Below are 24844 nucleotides of genomic sequence, written 5' to 3' on the forward strand. Positions count from 1 at the left end.
AGTAGGATTCATTTGTAGTAGAACTTTGTTCAAACTGCAGCAAATTTAGAAAGATTTGGGGCTCAAAGGCCAATAATGCCCACAGTCACCACAGTTTTCCAGTCAGAAATCAATACGGCACAAGGCCACACAAAAAACAAAAAACAAATATATATATATTAAGTTGGTGTTTCCATAGGAAGAGCATTTTTTGGGTGGCTTATAACTTCGCTCCATCTGGACGAATCCTCACCAAACTTTGCAAAAAAAGTATATGGCCCACTCTGAATTTTGCTGCAAAGTTTGGTGAGGATTCGTCCAGGGGGGAAAAGTTATAGGGGGGGTCCCAAAACGTGTGTTTTTTCCTATAGACATAATGGGAAAAAACTTTGCGCATGGCCACAGGCCGAACCGCTGGACGGATTTACACCAAATTTGCAGCAGGAGCGGGGGCTTGGTCCCAAAAGCGTGCTTTTGCAAATTTGGTGTAAATCCGTCCAGTAGTTTTTTATAAAATGACCAAAACGTAAGGCAAAAAAATTAGTGTTATCTGTGTTCGCCTTCGCGGACGGACTTCCCTGTTCGCTCCGCGGACTGCACCCCGATTGACCCATGTCCTTGCGTCATGTCCGAGGACATGCGACGTGTTCGCTGATTGGATGGCGAGGGGCGTGGAGCGCGTCAGATTTTCTGTGGCGCCCGCCATCTTGTATTCGCCGTCGACCGCGTACAGCGCAGTGAAACGTGGATAAAAAATTGTATTTAGTGCCGTGTGTTGGTGTGTAAGAGTGTTTGGGGAGGGTGGGGGAGTATGAGATAGGTTCAATGTTTTGTTTTTTTATGTGCTAGACGTTTTTGTTGTGTTCGATTTGTCCGCGGAGAACACGGCTGTTCTGACATTTTGTAAATAAACTAAATCGTGGGGTGTTTAGAGGACGGAGTATGTGTCATTTTTGTTCGCAAGGAAGGTAAAAATGAGCTATCAACACTCGCGGTGTACTTAATTGTTTGTAAATACACAAACTGGGGGTGTCCTCAGGATGCTGTCCGTATTGTAATCTGTCTAGTTGAATGTGTTCTAAGAACACTCGCGGTGTCCCGAAATGGTTGCAATTACACAAATTGGGGGTGTTCTGAGAACATTGTTTGTATTGTTCGTTGTCAGGGTGAAAGTGTTTTAAGATCACTCCTTTTGTCCGCTAATAGTACAATTTCCTATGGGCATCAACCGACTTTTTGTCCACTAAAGAAACGATAAATCCGGCTGGTGTGCGCCGACATTATGTGATAATCCTATGACTGGCGCTATTGACCTGGCTGACTTGCTTTTGCGACACTAAATCATATCTCCCGCCCCTAAGCCTGATATTATCAAAGCATTCATATTCCCCGCCTCTCTCCGTGACGTTACAGGGTGCGTCATCAAACGTGCCCAGTCCTCTCCAGTCTTAAGTGACTTTACACAGAACCCGGAAGACACATATTATGTCACAACGCAGCACGCCACAATTCGGAATATGAAACAGTGATTTAAAAGCAAACAGCAAGATTGTAAATTTTGTAAAGTACATTTATTTGACATCAAATGTTTAGAGAATATTCAGCAATTTGCATTTGTCTTTGTTGTCGATCCGCAAAAGTTCATGTTGAGGCACGCGATGTTCCTTTGCGGTACAGAGGGTGTTAGATCAGCTTACAACTCAGTGCGCCACAATTCGGAATATGAAACTGTGGTTTAAAAGTAAACAGCAGGATTGTACATTTGGTAAAGTACATTTATTTCACATGAAATGTTTAGTGAATATTCAGCGGTTTGCTATTGTCTCTGCTGTCGATCAGCAAAAGTTTATTTTGAGCCACGCGTTGTTCCTTTGCGGTAGATAGGCTGTTGGTTTATGATAAAAGCAGTAAATGGTTGCTCTGATAATCGGAAGGTTGCTCCAGCAACGAGCCATTAGACCACCCTATTGGTTGGTATGTTGTTTGTAGCCGCTAGTACTGCGTAAGGGCATATTGGTCCTTGGCGATTGTCCCATAAAATGGTGAGGGTCATAAAGTTGCATATTTGGACCTGCACCTGGCAGTTGAAGACCCCATCCGCTGGAGTCTGTAAATCGTGACATAGGCAAAATGGGGCCACATACCTGTTTTAAAAAACATAAATTAGTCTCACCAGCCGATCTTCATTAAAAATCATCATTTTATTTATTAGGGCGTGAAATTATTTGCTATCGAAGATAGTGCAACGGAGTATGTTAATGATAAAATAATATTTTCCCATTCATATAGCGCTAATAACCATGAGGTATCTAAGCGGTGCTTAATATTAACCACGGTGTGTGGTGCTCATTTATCGACCACGGAAGGATGAAAGGCTGAGTTTGGCCTTGCCAGGATTCGAACTTGCTGTGCACGGATGTCAAAGCGAGCGTTGTACTCGCTGTGCCACTTGACAGGCTACAGTGAAGTGGCACAGCGAGTAGAGCGCTTGACTGCCTATAGACCGGTTAAATTATTTCTATTAACCCACCCTGTGTCATCTGCCTTTTTCAGAGCCCTCTAAATGACAGGGGATCAGTTTGGCGGTGATTGTGCGTGGTAGAAAACATTATGCCACTTTGAACAAACAAGTTCAACTTGAGCGGTCTTTAATGCTACGCTATTGTAATTATATTTGGTATAAAATAATCTAAAGGGTTACTTACAGTACAATTGCAATTTCCATTGTCTACGAGTAGTGCAGTCCCAAAATACGACTCCGCATTAGCGAACGATCTTTCGCATAGTGATATAATATATAAAAGTGGTTTCATTTCAGAAATTTCATCCTTATCTTCTCTTACGTTTTAGCAACACTCCTTCAAGAGAAGTCTTTCATCACAATCTCTGTCTGTCAAGGTCAAAACACAATACAACCTTATAGTTCGCTTCGTGAGCCTCTCCGGGGCCCGAGAAAAAAATGGAAGCAGCTGACCTTCACTGTGAACGAGCATAAATTCTTACTTTGCAACATTCTGTGTAAAGCCATCTGTGAGAAGTTGGTTTTTGCACGCCATGTTTGTATATTGTTTGCGTGATATTGAAAAAAGTTTGTTTAAGGGACGTTATGGTTCTAAGTACAGCTGAAAGACCCCTGAAAATCGCAAGTTATGGTAAGCTATGAAAAATAACTCGTGCCACCACCGTGAACTGCTAAGACTAACACCCAGGACATCAAAGATGACATCGCAAATGTCATTGATGAAATTACTGATGACATCACATGTGTATGTACTTTTCCTGGAATTTGTGTACTAGGGATTTTTGTTATAATGTTGCGAAAATAGTGTCAAGGATATTGCAATAAATATCATACCGTTATTAGTGCTTTGAACGATGCATTGATATAAATAGCATTGTATTATGGGATTCTATCTAGTATACTGAGCTACTAATGGAGAAACATAGCATTGTGTGCAGAGTACCAGATGAAAGTATAATATTTGTAATGTTAATATGTTGAATAATGAAATGATAATTGTCCTGAAATGTTCAAAAATTCACAAAATGGGGGTGTTCTGAGGACGTTATTCGTATTGTGTGATTGCTTAGCTGTATGTAATGAGGGAATGGCACAGGGAGTAAAGTGGACGCCGTCCGCAGACACCGCGACTGTTCGTGGACAGGGCGTGCTACATCCAGGTTTTTCCAGGAAATCCAACATGGAAAGAAGACTGTACGGATCAGCCAATCAGATGTCGAGGTTGTGGACTTGTGTTGAAAGAGACTGTGTGTGGTGAAGATGGCAGAAGTAGAGAAAGTCAGGGTGTTGGTGCTTGGAGATATGTTTGTGTATGGTATACAACAGTACGCTCAATGCAGGCATGTTGCAAGGAACTTTGATGTGAAAGGAGTGGAGGTGGTGTGGAGCACTGTGCCTGATTGCAATGTACAGGGAATTGTACAAGTTTGTGAGGATATGGCCACGATGAACAGTCCGCATGTGATAGTTTTGCACTATGGTGCTTTCCATTTGGGCAACGTCAGTGCCCCTACTTTGTTGGCTGATTTGGAACGCTTGGTTCAAGCCGTAATGAAGATCCTTCCAAATGCGAAAGTAATTGGATTACTACCTAGGGCAATATGGGACAATAGTTCAGTTTTTTGTCCTCAGCAAAACATTGCTAGGTGTGTCATCAACCGAGGCATGTGTGCCTTCATGCTTAGAGCTGGTATGTTCTTCTGTAATAATGAGAATATTGATGCCAGTAATGCTGTTAATTTTAAAGAAGATGGCATCTCTTTATCTTTTACGGGAAATGCCTTTCTATTTTGGAATGTAAGGGTTGCTTTGGAGAAGGTTATGTGAAGATTTTAGGAGTAAAGTAAGAAAAAAAAACAAGAAAAAAAATACAAAATAACAGGTGTCTGTCAAGCATCTGTAAAAAAAACAAAAAAAAAACGTCTCTTTTCAGAGCCAACTTCAAAGGGGAAATGGGGCATACTATTTAAATTTACATTCACCACGCTCAGATTTTCGATATGTCCGCGGACATTGCGGTAGTCCGCGGACATGAAAATCACTACGAGGGGGTTAGTATGTTCTATGTTACATGTATATGAAGTCAGGGATATTATGGTTAAGTTGTGCTACTAAAAACCTATGAAATTCAGTGAAAAAACACTTTGTGATGTCATCTTTGATGTCCTGGGTGTTAGTGTTAACAGTGCACGGTGGCGCGAGTTATGGTTGCTTATCTTACCATAACTGCCGAATTTCAGGGGTTTTTCGGTTTTACTTTGAACCATAACGTCCCTTTAACTAAGTTTTTTCACTGAATTTCATAGGTTTTTAGTAGCGCAACTTAACCATAACGTCCCTTAAACAAAGTTTTTTCTCTGATATATATATATATATGTTTCGCTGCCACAAAACAAATGAGTTCATGAGTTCAAACAAGCAACCACAGTGTTGCGATACGGTTCCTTCAAAGTCAACTTACTACCATGTATTACAGCGAAACGAAGCCGCCGCAGCTGAACGCCGATGAAAACACGCAAAACACTTCCCAACACTTCCCTTTCCGAAGCTGTTCACGTTATACAGCCTTCCCCTTAAAGGCACAGGGTCGGCATGTGAGTCCTTTGATGAAAAAATGAAAGGCAACTTTGCCAGCACAGTGCAGCCTTTCAAACCGGTATCTTCACACGCAGAACACTTCTCAACACTTCGCAAGGGCCGCTACTCCCCATACCGTTTCCTCTATATTAATGTCCATGGAACAGTAATGGGGCCGGGTAGCACATTAACTGTGGTCTTCTGAAGTGTGTTGAACTGATGTTCTTATGATTGCAATCCCAAATCTGGATAACCCAGGTGGATAGTAAGACCAGGTCCCATGGTATATCTCATTGGTAAAGGGGATCATAGTTTGGGGTTTTGTCTTTCCCCTTTCCTCTGGTTGTAGCACACAGATTTGGATGTGCTTTCTGGTTGGCCGTGGAGCTGTGTCTATAATGAGAGAACACTCACTATGAGTAATGATTTTCCAGATCTCTACATTTCCCCTTTTTTCCCCCAGCTTCCCTGAGATACTGTTTTACAGATGACTTTCCTTCTGGTGCTGCAGTGATTGGTTGGTCAAGGGGTCCCTGGAGAGGTTGCAGGCTTCCAGTGCTTCCGTTGGTTGAACCACAAGCACAATATGTATGCTGTTTGTAGTCAGAGCACTTTTAAAGCCAGGTGTTAAATCCACAGCCTCTGGCCGTTAGGCTTGTAATACTTTTTATACGGATTAGCAGATTATTGTTAAACAATTACCTCTTTTAGCAGTTAATGTCGCAGTATGTAATGCACGCAGTTTGTAATGTAAGAATATGCAGATTACCATGTTATTTGTGAAATGCCTCCTTTTATATGTTAAGTGCCAAACTCCTGTGGGTTTGCAGAACAAATGTCATGCATCACTCTACGCTTCACTCTTTAACTATTCCTCCTTGAATGGTTGTTGCATGCCTGCTGTATTCCTTAACTGTTCTTGCAGTGTGGATGATGCTGGTCTGCCCCTTTATATGTATACCTTCAGAGTGTGGAGTTTTGCCTTTGCATACCTGTACCCTAACTAGCTTTTTGCTTTCTTTCAGGTCTCCCGCAGGGTGCGAGTGATCAAGGGATCATCGCAACGTGGTGGATTCAACTCCGGTGTACAGTCAGTGAAGTATGAGGTAAGGCGCTACACGCATTTCGCAAGTCAAGTATAGTGTCGCTTTTAAAAATAATTGTAGGAGTTTGTCGATTTCTGGAAAAAGGACTCCAGTATTTCGACCTTCACCCAATGATGTATGAGCTGGCTCCAGTGCCCCTGTATAGCTCTTGGTGCCTCCCTGTCTTGGCCATGGATGGCTTGTTGAGGCACTAACACTCCTACAGACTGTCCCAGGGACCCTGTGAGCCTCACACAATGTACTTTGAAAATCTCCCTTTTATGTTGGTTCTGATCCAGTAGGTATTCCCTCGTTGATGAAACAAATGTGTTCAAACATCCCTGCGAGTTGCATATTCTGTTGTTTCTAACCTGTGACTAGACCACCTTCATCTGGTGGAGGCTGGCCAGCTCATTGGCCAATTAATATGTGAGAGCATTAAGATTCCTGGAGGCAGTGGCATATTTAGGCTTTCTGCTGCCCTAGTCCCAGGTAAGAGCATGCACCCCTTCAACTTTACTGCACCTCTGTCAGACTCTGCACCTTCACCATATTGAAGGCAAGTCCCTCTATACGTACACTCCAGAATAAAAACAACCTGCTAAGGAAATAGGCGAAGAGATAGCTTTGCAAGGATAACAAGGTTTAATTGTACAGAATACAAATGCCAGCAAAGGACTCTGCTTCTCGAGAGTGCTGTAGCTCTTACATTCACAAACAATCATCATTTGCATATAGTACTATCCAGTACCAGTGATTGGAGGCACCCTACACATGAGCCGGTTCCGTAGGGGATACCAGGCGGTAATTGGCTGGTTCTTATCCGTCGTTCTTGATCCATGTGGGTCAGCTGGGCTCATCCTTGAAGTGAAGGTCAGGGCAAGCATAAAATACAATGTTCCTATCTAAACTAAACAAGCTAAGACGGAATATTCCCTCTTTGTGGCAGGCACCTGGGTAGCACAGGAAATGATGCCACGGAGAAGGGAGGATAAAATACAGTTGCGCTGACCCATACATTCAGGGCTTCATTAATACCACATTTTCCGCTCCGAACGTGGGTTTGATCTTTGATTTACCCCTCCTGGTACCTCATGTTACAGGGGGCATGTGTTGCTGCTATAGAGAAATACAGTCATGTGGGATTTAGATCTTTAGTGTATACTTTATAGAGGTTAGGACCTGGGGGTCTTGTGCTAATCAAGAATGCAAAGGTGTGGAGGTCGAGTCAGTGGTGTGAGGCTGGCTCCGGCCTGGCTGAGTGGGGGTTAGAGGCCTGATGGCAGGTTAGTGGAGCTGGATGGACACAGCGCGAAGCCTGGTGCTGTCTCACGCTCTGTGCAGGGTGCATTCCTTGAGACGATACTAAATATTCGCAACACTAAAGGACCGAGAGGGAAATGGACTTCCGTGGGAACAGGGCTCACGCAGAGCCAGCATGTGGTGTAGAAATTGGGCTTTGTGAACCTTGGTAAACCGGGACGTGAACAACGCAAGGCCGCAGCTTGTCCTTTCTGGGCCTAATACAAAATTGAGTTGGGGGTTATGGGCATTTCTAGAGCTATGCACCTACTTCAATGTGCTGCTGGGCCTTTATATGATGCTTGGTGATTGGACTGCCCCCCCCTTGTATTGTATATTATATTGCCTCGTATGGGGTTCACCTTATTTCGAAGCGCCTAGGGGGTGGCATAGGCTAATTTCCATCCCAACAATATTCCGCCCCTTCATTTTGTCCCCCATTTTGGCTCCATAACTTTACAAGGATGTTTTCAAGGTTGCAGGGATTAGAAAGTTATTGCTTCCTCTCTATTGATTCAAGCCTGTCATCTTCTATGTTATGTTAGTTGAAAGAGTGTTTTCAGATCTCTGCTGCTCAAAATTTGGAGAAGGCAGTGTGTTCTGCCAACTGGACACAAGTGAGAGAAGGTTGTAACGAGGAATTTTGTTTCAATGCTAATATCGGCTTTCTTTCACAAATTGCCCGCTGTCACTCTATGAGAAGTACCTAGGCTGGTCTCTATTATTAATGTAACATAACTACATTTCTATATCTGGTCTTATCAAATGGTAAAGTTTTCATATGAAATATATCTAAGTGGTACAGGCACATTTTATAACAACGTTGAATAAAAATAACTGAACCCTGTTCTCATGGTTACAGCTCTGGTGATATCAGGGGGCAAAATGGAAATGAAGCAAAATTACCTGCTGCAGCCGATGTACCTCCAATTCCTTGGGCTAGAAATCCATTAACATATGGCCACATAACAAGTGAACTTTGTAAACTCTGCCTGGGCATAAAAACCTCAGTAGAGTAAAGACAGTTGGATAATGTTCTTGGAATCTTTAGCTGTGCATTCCCTCAATGGAGTAATGGATAAGGGCGACCCTGAACTTTCATGTGTAGGAAGAAACGCATTCCTCATAGCTGAACAATACAGGCACCTTTCATAACAAATGAAGTGGTACATACTGTTTACATCATTGCTGTTTGTGCAATTGTTCAAAATACCGAACACTCCAAGAGTAAAATTGAGCAATGGTTTGGGCGTTCCAGCACAATATTACCTTTGTGGGTATGGTTTAGGCTATGGGTCTTGCCAGCGTGCGTTTAAGGTAATTTAAAATGTTTGTTGACTCAGTAGAGTTGGTTGGACTATAGAATACATAGGAACATTTGGAGTTTTGTGGGTAAAGATATAGATGTCCTACTGTTGATTGAAGTACTGTTTCACAGTAAAAGTTCTACCTTGTATTTAAAATATGATTAATGTAAAGATTACTTATAAAAATCAGTTATGCATTGTATGACATACTTTGCAGTTGGTTCTCCTGCTAGTGCTGAGTGTGCAGCAGAATGTCATCAAAGACAAATGATAACCCAGCAGGGATGCCATTTGCCATATTAGCATTAGCAGCTTCTGTAAAGATGGCTTAACGGATATCTTTACGGGCCACCTTTACTGCTGTGAAACAGTGTATACCTTTGGCACACGGTTTTTGTTCTCACTATTTTATGGCTTCGGTATCATTTGATGCAGTTGTGCATTCAGATTTACTCTTTGCCGTTTTAACTTCTATATGATCTATTTCATGCTTGCACCTTTTGGGCACACAAAGGCCTCTGAAATGTGGGGCTGAGGAGGGAAATTAGTGCTTGCTTCTGAACATCATTTTAGTGCCGCCTGTGGGAACTCTTGTCTTGACTTAAGCATAGGCATGCGTTTAATATTGTAAAATGATACAGCATTTACCTTTCAGTTTCTGAAGGGAAAACCCACATTTTTGCAACAGTTTAAAAAATGCATGTCGTGTATTTAAATATAAAAGTGATTTCTTAACACTGTGTATTGATTAGAAAGAAAGATAATGTAATGTGAAGTGGCACCAATAAAACCAATGAGTTTTTGGCTGCTTTGCATATTAAAGAGCATTTTGGGAAGATAAGAATGACCAAAGAGCTTTATATCTGTCATATATGTGTCTATGAGAGTTGTATGACTGAATCTCTAAATTCCTAAAGCATGCTGGGTTTGGCAGCATGCATTTCCCTTTTTTAAAATATCAAAAGCGATAGCCTCCCTATAATTAAGATAAATCGGACTCCCATAGGAACCCCTCAAAATTCGATCGTTAATAACTTTTGATTCGCGTAACAGATTTTCCCAAAATTTTGAAAGTGATTAAGAACTCGCCGGCCCCCCAGACTACAAAGTTTCGTAAAGATTTGTTAAAAAATTAGAATGTTATTAAGAAGACAAAAAAAATGTTTTTGCCAAAAGTGCAGCCTACTTCCCATTCATTTTCCAATACACAAACAAGGTAAATTTTTGTCAAAGCACACAGCCCAAACCGCTGGACGAATGGATTGGGGTTATTCCATGCAGTAGTTGTTTAAATATTTAACAGAAAAGGGGGTGCCATCTTTGCAGAAATAGATAGCTATATCTCTGGTATTTGCCCAAAACCGGTGTTGTTAGAATTGAAACAAACGGCATCTTATTTTTCACTCAATGCGAGAGATAACGCGGCTAAAGCCGAGGATATGGAAAAATTAAATGCAGGAAAAAGGCTATTTGCAGGTAAAAAAACATGCAAATGCCATAAGGCTAGAGGTGGGGGTGGCTAGAGGGAACCCAGTGAACATTGGTAGTTGGAGGGGACCTAGGGACTGAGTTTGCAACACAAAGCTTTCTGTAGCCTCGCCCATAGCCTTGAATAGCCGACATCTCAAACCAAATCGCGTCACAGAAACAGTGTGTGTTGTGGGGGGAAAGGGAGAGAGTCTGAGGCCATCTGGGGAGTCGAGGGAGCTGGCACAGATGAGGGGGGCACTTGGTGAGGGTTCTGTGGGGGCAGGAGAACATTTTTATTTTCAGCCATTTTTCCGATATTCGCAGCTATTTCCGAGGCTATAAAGGAGTACAGATAGCCAAAGATATGTGTAGTTCAGTACCCGCAGTTATAGTTTTTTTTAAACAGATATTTTTCAGCTATACTGACGTTGGGGGTGAAAAATCGCTGGCTCTTTCCAGTGACCTGATTGCCATTCAGTTCTCCCATCCGTGCAGTAACTGTGCAGTAACCAGGACAGAACCTGCTTAGCTTCAAAGTGAGGAAGGGCCCAGACTCCTCAGGCCATGTTGCCTAATTAATGAGCCAAAGTTACAAGACCGCTTAGAGAAATGGGCATCAATTAGTAACACACTTTGTACTCTGGTAATTCTAATATGGCAAATATATACAATGTCTATGTGGTAGCCCACTTAGCTATTGGTTCCTTTAAAATGCATGAACGGCTGACAGTTATAATGGCATACACATCATGCAGCAATGTATAACAGCATAGCTCATAGGAAGGAAGGCAAGTTTGGTTAAACAATGGCAGAATGATTTCTCCAGCTACCTAGATACAGTTCTGAGTGAGGATCCCCCCAACTGGGCAGCCTGTAATAAAGAGTATTAACAAGACCAATCTATCAATGTTTAAATAGTCTTGTTTCCTGGTTAAAATATTCAACCACCCCAATGTACATGAAATAGAAGAGTTCCCTATACGTTACTAGTTAGTGATAGCTGCAATCAACCTGACCCCTTCCGCCCAACACCTCCCTGTATTGCTCTCCCAGAGTGCACGGAAAATCATAAATCACCAATGCAATTACAGAGCCAATACTTTGAACGCAGAAAGACGCAATAACTTGCAACCACACACTCTTAGAGAATAAGGAGCACTTAAACGGCTATTTATTCGAAGCTTAGAAGCAACCAGTGATAACATAGAAATAAATCACAGAAGAAACATAGACATAAATCACAGAAGAAGTAACGAATTCAAAAGGAAATACATCACCGTGAGCGTAACTGGATTCCTCATCTCGCCAGAAGCGGCTGGAAGACCCCGATAACAGCCAGGCCGAGAGCACAACAGCTCACAGGAATGCCGGACGAAAGCGCCCCCCTCCGGCTGAAGTCTCACCTGACCACCCCCGGGGTTCCGGATATATGCACACTCCGAAAAGGGGTGGCGATTTCTCAAACCTTCTGGTAACGCACTTGCGCATTGATGAGCAGCCGTTGGTTGCCACCTGGGTCAACCAACAGTACCCTCAAGGAGCAGAGTGCCTCCCTCCTCTAAAAACAAACACCGCGAAAAACAGTCCCATAGCTCATAACAAGACATAACAAAGTTAGCTTTCCCAGCAGAAATGTCCTTGACTGCATAGCAGGTTTGGAAAGCATGTTTTCTTCAGCACCGTGAATCTAACTCTCAGCAAAATGCGTGCAGCTTTTCACTGCGGCATGAAATAAATATCCATCGTGGCTCTGAGCGCTCCCAGAATGCACTGCGCACCATTTTAGTTCAAGAATAACACTCGCTTATGACCTCATGAACCTTCCCACACCACCCCACAATGACATATTTGTGCTGACCACTGGAACTTCTGCCAGTGACCAGTTCTCATGAGACACACAATCCAACCTGGATTTGACAATTAAAAGTCATTCACACAGAATCTAACCAATGAGGTGCCCTGCTGCCATCTACAAGGACACAAAACACTGTTACACCCTTGATACACTGAAACACTCCATCTGATTTGTCCCTTCCCGGTTCACCCCGTTGCCCCACAGCCACCTTTCCAGGCCTGTCTGCCAAGGGGCTATTTGAAACTGCTTACCCCACCGTTCCTTGTATTTACCAGTATGTATTCATTAAAGACCTTCCCTTCCCAGCAAATGCCCAGGAGCCTGACTCGCTGACCTCGAGAGTATTGGCCTGACCTCTTTCCAAGCTACTTCAGCTCCTGGGAATGGTCGGTTTGCAACATTTCTCTAGCACGCTGCTATAGCTGAGTGCTCAGGAAATTCCCAAGTGGCTCACTTACCTATAGCCTATTTATCAAGGTGGCTGTTGGGTGGGTCATATTATACTGTATTACCCTTGCTATCCATTGCCCCTACGTCTACTTTATCCCCCCGGCTTCCATCTCTGTGCCCCTACTCCTACTTTCTCCAGCAAACTCCTCAAGATGCACCTCCGCATATGGAACGTAAGTTGCATGGTGCAGCCATCAATGATATTCCCCCCTCCAGGGATACCCCTTGCCCCTACCTACTGTTCCCTCAACTGATAAGTGTGCCCCCTTGGCAGCACTATATTTGCACCTTTACTGTATTCCCCCATTCGATCGATCTATCGATCAACACAATTTAGCCCATCGTCTTCTTACTTACCGTCTTGGGGACCCACAACCTGGTTACCCTGTTCATGTCCCCCCTTCTTCTTCATATTCCCCCAAATGTTTTAGTCAGGAGAAACAACTTGGAATGAAAAACCTGAGATATCCTTTGGGATCTACTGAATAATGCATTTGGATGAATCATTCCAGTGTACAATTTTAAGGTTCTCCTCTCAGCAATTTGATGAGGAGCACAGATTAATTGGGGTTAATAGGGGAGAGTAGGTTGGGAAGACTTTAGAGAATAGTAAGTGTTTACCATTGTTCTCTTTTTTCTCGTGCCTGCAGATCTCCACGTTACTAGGAAGATTAGAAATCTGTTGTTTTTTGATTTTATCCACTTTCCCTTTTCAGACTGGGTGTGTCAAGTTCAGCTGTAATACCTATCCACTGTAGATGAGATTCCGTTGTGGGTCTGCAGGGTTAGCAGCTCCTGCAGATCAAGCAAGTTAGGACATCATAATGAGGCATCCTTACCCATAGTAATGATGCCGTATAGAAGTTCTGTATGATTTCCCTAAGGTGTTACAATCTTGGGAGAGATTATCCATCAAGCACATTCCCCAGCACCTCATCATCAAAACCTCCTTTCAAGGCAGAATAGGGCTATCAGGGAGTATGCTGTAATTGTGTAAAAGATGAGAAATATACACCTATCATGGTTCAGCACAGGTAATATGTAAAGACAAATTTGAAATCCATTAGTTTCGGTTATCAAGGTCTGCCCTTGCACTCTGTACCTATTAAACAATTCCCTCTACATTGTTGTTAGGAAAGATTTAATGTATGTGAAATGTCCCCTCCATTTATGGACACCGCAAACATTTTGCTTTTGTTAGGCTATCCCAACCTGACATTTTCCAGTGGAGCCCAGCCTTCAGATGAACTCCCCTGGGCTTTTGCTCACTTGTTATGGGGAAAATGACACGCCCTTCAGACAATCATTACTGGGAATCTATGTTTCCCTTAGTCTTTGACTATGTTGCCATTTCTTGGTAACTTTTTAACAGTGCACAATGTACCTTCCAGTACCGTGTGCTGAGGTCCCTTTTTGTTTTATGGGGCTAGACACCCTCAACTGATTTTCTGTAGATTGTACAAGTTTGCTTGGGACGAACTGGTGGCAGCAGTTACTTTTCATAATATTTTACTTCTTTTTACTGAGTTAAATCGCATTCACCGCATTTGGCTCAAGACTGTGGCCAGGTCTGAAAATGTCTGAGCAACAAAGCCTTTTATTCTGTGCTATGGCCATTTTGTCCCTTGCCTTCACCCTTGTCGAGTAACCTGGGTTTTCCTTATTTGGGCATGCAGCCTCCCGCAAAAAGATCTCTTTCGCTGGCTTCTGCCTGTCACATATATGTGCCCAGGAAGTGCAGTAGTGGGCACAACTACTCTCAGCGCCCCTTGCTTTCCCACCGAACGAGCTCCTTCAGAAGTGTTCCTGGGCCATCCAGTGAACTGTGCAGCTCTACCTCAGGGTAATCCCCAGCACCACAGCCGTCTCGAGTGCAGACCTGAGACTTGCGACATTGATTGCTTGTGGTCCCATGCATTTGCACAGGCCCAGCTGCTCTGGCTCCCCAATAAGGATAGTGTGTTACGCTGCCCACACACACGATTTCCGTATCACTGCCTAGTGGTGATGGTTACTTTAGTTTTCCTGCTGCTCTGCTCTCCTGTACCCTGAAGCCAGCTGCACCGGAATTTCTTCGTACCTCCTTCAGAAGCTGAGAAAAGGTAACTGTCTTGTCATGGACAATCGTTCTCCTCCACAGCCGCTGAGAGCCAGAGCACTGGGAACCTGCAGGATTCAAACCTACTAGCAACCTCAACTAAACTGGGGAAGTTTGGTCTGGACTGTGCCGAGGAATAGTGAGTACTTGCATCACTTACCGGTGGCCCCCTGGCACAGCCAAGCCTTTTTACGCACAAGTATCCTTTAAAGGTATTTGAACTTGGCTGGGATAGCATGCGCTCCTTAGCTATTCCCCCCTTTTGAACACTGCTCTGCAGCCAAGGGAGGGCCTACTCAAATAGTGGGAACCAATTCTTCATCGCCTCAAGCCCCTTCCTAACTTGCTACAGCCCTTACAAGAAGACCTCCATTTTGTTCATCTGCTCGATCGTGTGCTTTTACGCACAACTGTACTGTTGAGCACAGGGCTCCACCCTTAGGGTTGAACTCGAAAGTTAGGGAACAAACTCTGAAGAATTACCTAATGCCATCTGTGTGTAAACTAAATCCTCTCTTTATAGGTTGTGGTTGTATTCCATCACTAAATTGCATTAGGAAATGTAATGCATATGTGCTGTATAGTTCAAGGATTTGTGTGATAACTGTTTTCTCATTGCAAACGTTACTTGTGTCTATTTGGTCCAGCCAACAGTAAATGTATAGATATTTTTCATATACACTTGTCTAAGAGTAATTTGTGATTTGTTGCTGTGTGTGCTCATTGTGTGTTTCCGATCACTCTCACCCTTCCTGAGACTTAGGGCCTCATTACACGGTAGGTGCTAAACCATGGTGCTATTAGCACCATGGTTCATGCCGGTAATTTACCGATTCCGCCATGGCGGAATGGGGAATTACCACCCCATTCCGAGCTTGGCGGGGCGGTAATTCCCCATGCCGCCATGGCCCTTCCCCATTCCCATTTTTGCCCCATAGGACATAATGGGAATGGGGAAGGCGCTAATTACTGTACCGCAAATTGCAGTACCGTAATTAGCACCAAGGTCCCTACTTTAACGGCTGATCTACACTAGCCTCGTAGTAAGGTGGTAAGGGTTAACGGTCACCGGTAGCATTACCAGTGACCGTTAACCCTTACCGCCTTCCGTGTAATGAGGCCCTTAGTCTTGACCGCCTGCCAAGCTACCTAGATTGGTCTGGCGTGTCCGGAAGGTTCCCCTGTTTCACTAAACCAAGGGTGGCCTCCTAAACCTCTGCCCACCAGATAAGAGTTTAGAAATCCATCTTAACACTGGCATGTAGTGAAGTCCATACATCAGAGAAGCATGCCCTGATCAAACGTGAGAGCAAAAAACAGATAAGCGCAGTTACCTACCCTCCGGGCTGCATGAGGACTAGTGTGGATAATACAAAGTCAATAGCTGCGGATAATTGGAAAGTGCACCAGTTCCTGGAGATGCAGTGTTATAGTCCATAATCTAGATTCGATATTGGGGAGCCACACAGATTCACCGGAACAGAAGGAAATGACAGGATGGTCCATGATACAGATCTGAGTTCAGTGTTGGGAGGATACACTTCTGCCCCAAAACAATAGGGCTAAGTTAAGAAAGTCTGTGATACAGATTCGGGTTAAGCTTTGGATGGATACACAGTTGCATCAAAAACATAGGTGTAAGGCTAGGCAGTTCGTGATTCAGCAACAAGTGAAGATACAGTCAGGCTCGCTCAGCCCCCTCAAGCAGAACACAGAGACACAGGTGTAAAACACTGCGGGAAGCAATGAGTACAAGAACAAAGAAAAGGTTTTACAAACATTAGGCACAGGCAGCAAAAATGACTGTTGTCAAGTGGCGAGCCACGGTCTCCAGCAGTTATTAGCTGTGGGTTTCTGGTCCCTCGATGAGCTGAGGAGATGTGGAGACCTATGCTTTGTGTATACCTGTGCTTCAGGATGATTTTGTGAAGTCCCCCAACTGCTGTGGATTGTGTCAGCTATGCCCTGTAGCTCCTCCATTCTGCCTATTCCTGCCATAAGTTATTTAGCTTATCAGAGTTTAATGCCTATAGATTATCCTGTGTGAATGACCTGCTAGAGAAGGGTATGGACAGGTACTCCTGGCCCCTGAAGATCATGAGAAAACAGATTTGACATTGTCCTCCACAGCCAGACATGGAGAAACCATGTAAAATACCTACATTTTGTTTATCCCACTTAGAGGCCTGTCAGGCTTATGGTAGTCCTCACCAACTGTACGCTAGCCAAATCCATAGTTAAATACCTTGAGTTCATAGTGGGCAGTGGAAAGATGAGGCCCCTGGTAAGGAAAAGGTAGCATTTTTGCACTCATTGGGTCTACCTACCATCAAAGCAGGGTTGTTGTCCTTCTTGGGACTTCAGGATTATTATCATAGGTGTATCTACTTCTACTCAGAAAAATCCAGTCTCCTCATGGACTTGTTGATGGCCTCTAGTCCTAACAAGCTACTGTGGAGTGAAGCCACAAAAATATAGCAATTCCCCCACTTTGTTGGGGTGCATACTGTCCAAGCCTGATACCTGGTCCGCATGAAAGACCAAAGAAATATCGAGGCTTAGTACCACAAATTAAATACACCAATCACGGGCTGAAAAGATACAATTATCTTTTATTACTGTACAGTTTACAAAGCAAAACAGATAGCTATCTGGCTCCCAACACCTTGCACTGTGTACCACCAGACACAACAAGGAGTGAGAGTGCTGGACATCTAAACACAGACATATTTATACCATTTTAGCAATATTGTCCAGCCTCTCTCCAAGTTAATAATTTGCGTGCTAGAGTTCGTGCCTAGTTCACATGACAGATGTTACATTATTATACAAAGGATTAAACAAGTTTACATGTCCATGAAAATACAATGGTGTCATTAGTTCTCGGATCCACAGTAAGCCTTATTCCAAGAGTCGCTACAATGCAGTCCAGCTAAAGCATACAATCAAATTTACTCTCCATTATTTCAGTGTTTATACGAGGATGAGGCTTTTGAGCACAGACAACACTTAAATCACAGTTCGTATGAAGCGCAATGTTTCTTTGCATAAGTTAAACGATCAGCGGTCACTCAACCTAAACATTAACGAAACTCAAAGTTCGTTCTGCTCGACTGAGAGTGGAAAACACAGTACACCATTTTAGAACATGGAACATGAGTCGAAATCAAAATGGCAAAGGAGCATTAAAATGGCGGCGAAGTTAAACCCAAAATCGTAACTTTGTGAACGTGGTTTTCTGCGTAACGCGAATGGGCTTAGGCCAATATTCATAATAAGGAGGGACTATATGATTACGGTTTAACACGCAGGAGCTGCTGAGCCGCACAGACCTTTCCAAGTGTTTAGTCAACTACTGATCAGAAACATCAGAAGCCTCAACACCTGCAGGGAAAGGAAAAGTGGATAACATAAAAAACACAGGCTTTGTTCTTCAATTTAGTTGAGATCCTGCAGAGGAGGAGAAAATACCTGTTTGACCTCCTTGAACAACTGGGAGGTGTGAAAAAATATTCAATAACTGTGGTCACTTTAATTTCTCTGTAACTTTTGACTGAAGAGATTTTCCTTTCCTAAATTCATAACACATGTGTAGGCCTCTGGAGCAAAGTTCATATCAATTGACTTGAATGTGTTACTAAAAACTTTGTTATTTTATAGTTTTTTATTGACATGGCTGAATATAATAAACATCAACCTTTCAATTTGTAATTTTGAATAAAGAAAGAAATGAGAACATATACATTAATATGACATAAAACAACATATTTTTACATTGACGTGTTATACCACAAAGGAGAAAAAAAGTTAATAGCAGAATTACAGGGTATAGAAATGTATAGTTACAAATCAAAAACGAATTCCACTCCATTCTGTTGTGTCTGCGTAACTTGAATGGGCTTAGGCCAATATTCATAATAAGGAGGCACTATATGATTACGGTTTAACAAACCCTCCTTTTGGCCTAAGCCAAGAGCTTTACTCAACCATTCGCTTTGCTCAAAACCTCATGTCTCAATGTTCGTACATCCTGAATCACATTCTTCAGAAATATCAATCGCCATTAGATCCTTGATAGTGATATCCTTCATTACAAAAACATTAGTCATTTTCTCGGGTGCATGTATTTTTGTCCAAATGTACCTACAGTTTGCACACAACATCCCCCTAACATCGAACATATGGCAGGAAGACATTGTATGAAACAACAACAGAACAATTGAATACCAAGGATTGTCACTAAGACTGAAAAGAGCTACCATCCCCAAAACCAAAAAAAGTCCCAGAACAAACACTAAGATCCCAACTTCCCTCGGAAACATGTACTTCCGTACTTAGGATGTGCAGATTTTGTATTGCCTTGAATATGGTAGGGGAGGAGTCAGGCACAAAAACACAACAAGCAGATCCCACCAATTTACATACTCCACCACGCTCAGCTAGGATGACGTCTAACACCATCCTGTTCTGTAGAGCCACTAATCTAATTGCTTTTTGTTCCAACGTCATATTGTATAGGTTATCGGTGGTTATGTTGATTGTTCTCTCCAATACTCTTGCCAGTCTCCTAATATCCTCGGAGTTCATGATCTGTCCCCAAAATGGCACAAAGGATTTCACTACATCACCCATGACCTGCAAAGGAGTATCACCATTCTCGTCCCGCCTTCAACGAGCTCTAGACACCTCAGAGGTGCTGGCTACAAATACCCCTGGTAGCAAGATGCCCAAATAACAAGTACCCTGCCAATCTCTAGGTAGCCGTGGATAAGCTTCATCACCACAGACAAAATAAATGGGATAACCTACATACTCACTAGTCAGATTTGCAATATTGGTACAACCCTAAAAAGTACCCATTGACTGAGAACCATGCCTTTGTATGCAGAGAGAAACAGAGTTGGGGCTATGATTGATAGTGTAAGAAGGAGGCATGGCATCCTGGTTGCCTACGGGAGCCATCTTGAAAGAAATGAACGATTTCAAAGGTCTAGAAAGTCTATCGGAAGGCCTAATAGAAGCAACATTGAGTTTGCTCCTATTCGCAACAAGGGAACATCCCAGAGGCGTCAGGACTTGTCTTTCAAATTCATTCAAATTAGTCCCATCAAAGTTACCAGAGATGCTATCATTCCAATGACCAAAGAATAGTGCCCTTAGAGAGGTGTAGCATGCAGTAGTCAAAGGAAGAGGATGAATATACCAGCGCAACCCTTTTTCGCCGTGCTGTTGCAAATGCAAACATATCCAGCAATTCCTTCTATTTAAAATCGCATGGGTCAAGTTCATGATTAATAGAAGAGTATTATTGTGGTAACTCTGTCTGTGTTGGGAATCCCTAGAAGGTAGAGTGTGCAGATGCACGAAAGGTGAAGACATAGTAGGAACAATTTTGGTTGGTAACAAAGTCTCAAGTGGACCCGCCCCCTCAATATACCAAAACCCAAGCACAAGTACAACTGTTAGACCAGTTAACATTATCACAAGAAAACAGTAAGTCCTCAAGGACCATCATTTTTGATGCTCAATGTCTTTGTTAGCCACAAGACTGATAGCTTGCTCCATACGTGTAGATTAGAGAAGGGCATTGTTCCTCAAAATCCGTTTGAAAAGTTTCTCCGTCACACTGTTTCAGTTCATCCGTTGGTGATCTCCTGACCACATGGCTTATCTTTCTTGAAGGTAACTTTGCCGGTCCCGGCCACTTACTTATGTTTCATTGAGAGAGTGGCAAGGGACCAGCTCAACAGTGGTTTCTTGTGGGCACAGCCGTGCTGTGCTGTAAGTCTAGTGCCATGGTCGCAGATCGTACCTTAAGATTCCAGGTACTGTGTGATCTGCGAACAGAGTGTCGTTGCTTCCTGATGGAAGTGGTGAAACAGAAGCAAAATTGCTCAAGGGTGCAGAAAGATCCGAGAAAGAATTCAAAGACAAAGCAGCAGTCTCCCCAGGCCCCATGGGCTCAGGAAGAATCTCTGAGACACCCTTTGTGTTGTTCAAAACAGGCTTATCATGTGGAGCAGAACAAACAGTTTCCTTCTCTTCTTCTTCGTCGAGTGGCAAAGGAAAAAGTATTTTCTTGACGTGAGTCGTGTGTATCCAGTGTCGCTTTCCTGCTACTCGTACAGCAGTCTGTGTGGCCAACAGGATTCAACAAAGGTAGCAGGTGTCCCTCTCTCGGAAGAACAAGGCATGATAACCTGTTCAGTGGTTGTTAACCACATTGAGAGTTTGCAGCCATCTGCTTTTTGCTCACTGTACCTTTCACAGATGGGAAATATCCATTTGCATATCAGTCTTTGTCCCGCCCACATGGGCAGTCCAGCACCGAAATGCTATGGCAATTCCTCTCTGAACAAGAGTACCAACAGCAACCCAATACACGTGTTTCAGCCTTGTTGGGCATCATCAGTGAGGTGAAGCTGAGCCTCTCTAGGCACAGTGAGCAGGGAGTCCACGTCTGGTTGCCCCCAGGTAACTTAGGGTGACCAACCCTAAGTTCCTTCAAAGAATTCAACAAAGGTAGCAGGCGCCCCTCTCTCGGAAGAACAAGGCATGATAACCTGTTCAGTGGTTGAAACGGTCCTCTCCAATGCGGTGTGAGACAGGATGCTCTTTCGAATGCTTTTGTGAGCACCCAGTTCCCATTTCAAAGTCGATGACCTGGCCCCTCGTATTTAACTGGGAGGGCTTCTCGCACCTGTTGATAAATCCAATACAAGTTTTGAGTTAACTGGTCACAGTATTCAGAAAGGAGCAAATGCTCGATGTCTTTCAGTCTTTTGGGTTTAGGTAGATTCCACATATTAGCTGGCCTCCCCATCACGATCTCATAGGGGGAGAGTCCAGTTCTAGTCTGTGGGGTCGTCCACGTGAACAATAAAACTACCAGTAAGGCATCTGGCCATTTCAAGTTACTGCTAGCACAGACTTTGGCTAGCTTGTTCTTTAGGATACCATTATGGCATTCTACAAGTCTGGCACTCTGAGCTTGTCTGGCCGAATGGAACCATTTATCGATCTGCAATCCTGCGCATACTTGCAGGATAACAGCACCGATAAAATGTGGACCATTGTCCGACCAGATGACTCTCGGCAAACCAAACCTAGGAAAATATTCCTTAAGCATGGTTTTCACCGTTGTCATTGCTGTGGGATCTTTCAGAGGGAAGGCTTCAACCCACTTGCTAAAGGCACAAATGACTACCAGAACGTACTTATAGTTGTAGCAGCTGTCCATTTCGATGAAGTCGAAATGTATTACCTTGAAAGGCACAGAGGGGGGACCAAAACTACCCCTCGGTGTCTCTGTACCCTTCCTCACATTATGCTGTAAACATACCATACAGTTTTGGACCAAACGTTCAGCAGTCTTTGAGATATTTACATTTACCGAAACAGGTTCTAGTAATTTACCAATTTTTCTAGCACATATATGGGTAAGACCATGAGCCATCGTAACCATAGAGGTGACAGAAGCATTGGGTAGCATCTATCTTTTCCTTACATTGTCTACCCAACAACCTTCCTCATCCAAACTTGCTAAACCCTCAGCCCATTGCTTAAGTTATTCTGGAGTGGCATCAGCTTGAATATTTTTTATCAAATCAGTTCCTTCATCTATTATACAGCATATAGCTTATTTTGTTATATACATTTCTGAACATAAATCAATGGCAGTCTGTTTAGCTATCCTGTCAGCAAAAGCGTTTTCTCTCCCTACATCGTCTGTTACTTTCTGATGTGCGTCACACTTCGTGATTGCTAGTTGAGTAGGAAGCGCAAGTGCTGAGAGTAGCTGAACTATCAAGGTACCATGTTGGATTTTAGTTTCGTGTGAGGTCAAAAAAACATGTTCTGCCCATAGTCTACTGAAGTTGTGAACCACCCCAAAGGCATACTGGCTATCTGTAAATATATTTACTCTAAGCCCTTCGGAAAGTTCACAAGCTTGAGTCAATGCGATAATCTCTGTGGCCTGCACAGAGTTATGTGAAATTCTCTTGGTTGCCACAATCGTGCTTAATGTAGTGATGGCATAAGCAGCAGTGGATGTACCATCCGGAAGTTTGAAGCAGGAGCCATCGCAAAACAGCTCCCCTTGTGGTTCTTTCAATGGTGTATGATTTAAGTAAATTTAGCCTTTGGTTTCTTGCTCTGTAGTATAGAGGCAGTCATGTGACATGTTGTCACTGCAAGCAATGTCTTGCGGAAGAGACAATCATTCATTCGGATTCAATATGCAACACCTCTTAATTTGGATATGTGGAGCAAATAAAATCAGTTTGTATCTTGTTAATCGTGTGGAAGTAAGGTGTCGCGGTTGCGCTCTGTTTAATAGAACGTCTACGGAGTGGAGCACCATCACGGTTAAAGAGTGACCTAAAACCATGCCCTCACATTGTTTTACGGACGCAGCAGCGACAGCTCTCAAACATCTCGGCAAAGCACATGCAACAGGATCAAGTCTGGAGGAAAAATAACCGCACAGTCTATTCTTCCCCCCATGTTCCTGCATTAACACAGCCAAAGCACATCCATCACATTCATGCGCATATAACACAAAGGCCTTGTCATAATTTGGCGTGCCCAAAACTGGTGCTGAACACAGTGCAGCCTTGAGCAGATCAAAAGCTTTCTTGTGTTCCAAATTCCATGGTAATGTCAAAGAAATGCCCTTCTTTGTCAATGCCAACATTGGTTTTATCACTAGTGAAACATTAGGGATCCACTGTCTACAGTAAGAAGCCATTCCTATCAAGGCTCTGCCCTCTTTCTGTGTATTTGGGACAGACATGCTAGAAATGCTTTTCATCCGTTCAGGTGTCAGTCTTCTTCCCTCCTTTGACAGGAGATAGCCTAGATAGGCGACCTCCTGTCGACAATACTGAAACATTTTCAATTAAGCCTTATGCCCATTCTCTGCTAGATGAATAAACAACAGCACGGTACCCTCTTTGCAAGCAACATCTGAGTCTGCAGCTAAAAGAAGATCGTAAGCATACTGCAACAATGTACAAGTGGGAGACAACTCAAATGGACCGAGCTGGTATTTCAAAGCTCTACTGTAAATACTCAGTCTCTCAGTGTACCCTTGTGGCACACGAGTGAATGTAAACGATGTTGCCCCTAGGGTGAACCGAACAAATATCTACTATCCACATGTACGGAATACTAAAGAAGGCATTCTTAAGATCCACCACACTGAAATGAGTAGCAGAAGCTGGAAGCATCGTTAATATCATGGTTACATCAGGCACAATTGGAAATTGTGGAGCAACAATCTTATTGATAGCACGCAAATCAAAAATAAAACAGAAAATAATTGCATTATCCCCTTTCTTATACACCGGTAAAATCGGTCTATTGCTCAAATTCCTGTAATTTCCTCAATCACTCCACGATGAACAAAATCAGAAACTATGCTTTTTAGAGCTTGCTCACCATCAACTGAAATCTTATATTGTGGAATGCGTGGCAACTTAGCACCTGACTTCATAACAATTTTAACAGGTTCAATTTGCAAAATGCTGACATCATTGTTGTCAACCGCCCATAAACATGCTGGAACTTTACTAAATTCAGGGGTGAAATTGTCAAATGTACTTCATCCGAAGAACAATGAATTACCGTATTTAATTCCTTCAACAGATTCAACCCAACAAATTCTCACCACAATTTGTTGTTAGAAGAAATGGACAGTGATCTGTGAACGGCCCCAGTGAAATCGGTAGCGGCTGAGAAACCGAACTATCCACTGGCGTGCCAGAAAACCCTACAGAAATGTTACTCTGCCCTGACAGTGGAATATCTGGAACCCGTGAATGATCAATGGAACACTTCTGTGCACCTGTATCGATCAAAAATAGATGCTTCCTATTCCCCACTTTCAGCTCAACTAGGGCCCTTTCTGATCGACAGGAATAGGCACCAGTTCCAGCCCCTGCTTCGGGCTGTCATAACGAAACAATATATCATCAAAGACAAGATCCTCAGAAAGATATGCAGTTGAAGGATTATCAAAAATATTTCTACTATCTAAACTAGGTTGCTGATTATTTTCCAAGAATGACTGTGGATTTTGAGAAAACCCCCTACCCAAGGGTGGCCTCTGGATCTTCTACCCATGATACCATATATGTTATTCGATCTCTACTGAAGCATCGGGCATTGGGCTCGCCAAATTCCCTCTTGTCTGCA

At 43.1% G+C, this 24844-nt stretch overlaps 1 protein-coding gene across 5 annotated transcripts in view; it reads left to right on the forward strand.

Moving 5' to 3' along the window:
• LOC138481537 (uncharacterized) overlaps window positions 1-24844 on the forward strand; it is a 1141930-nt gene that overhangs the window by 541587 nt on the left and 575499 nt on the right. For all 5 annotated transcript variants that reach the window (XR_011274268.1, XR_011274269.1, XM_069613714.1 and 2 more), the window contains exon 4: window positions 6103-6183. Coding sequence is in view for 3 of the 5 variants with exons in the window: in XM_069613714.1 (XP_069469815.1) it covers window positions 6103-6183 (81 nt within the window). In the remaining 2 variants the exon portion in view is untranslated. The remainder of the gene's footprint in view (window positions 1-6102; window positions 6184-24844) is intronic.

The sequence above is a fragment of the Ambystoma mexicanum genome, chromosome 5p (genome assembly GCF_040938575.1).
Source record: "Ambystoma mexicanum isolate Mex_15411 chromosome 5p, UKY_AmexF1_1, whole genome shotgun sequence".
In the NCBI taxonomy this organism is placed as follows: Eukaryota; Metazoa; Chordata; class Amphibia; order Caudata; family Ambystomatidae; genus Ambystoma; species Ambystoma mexicanum.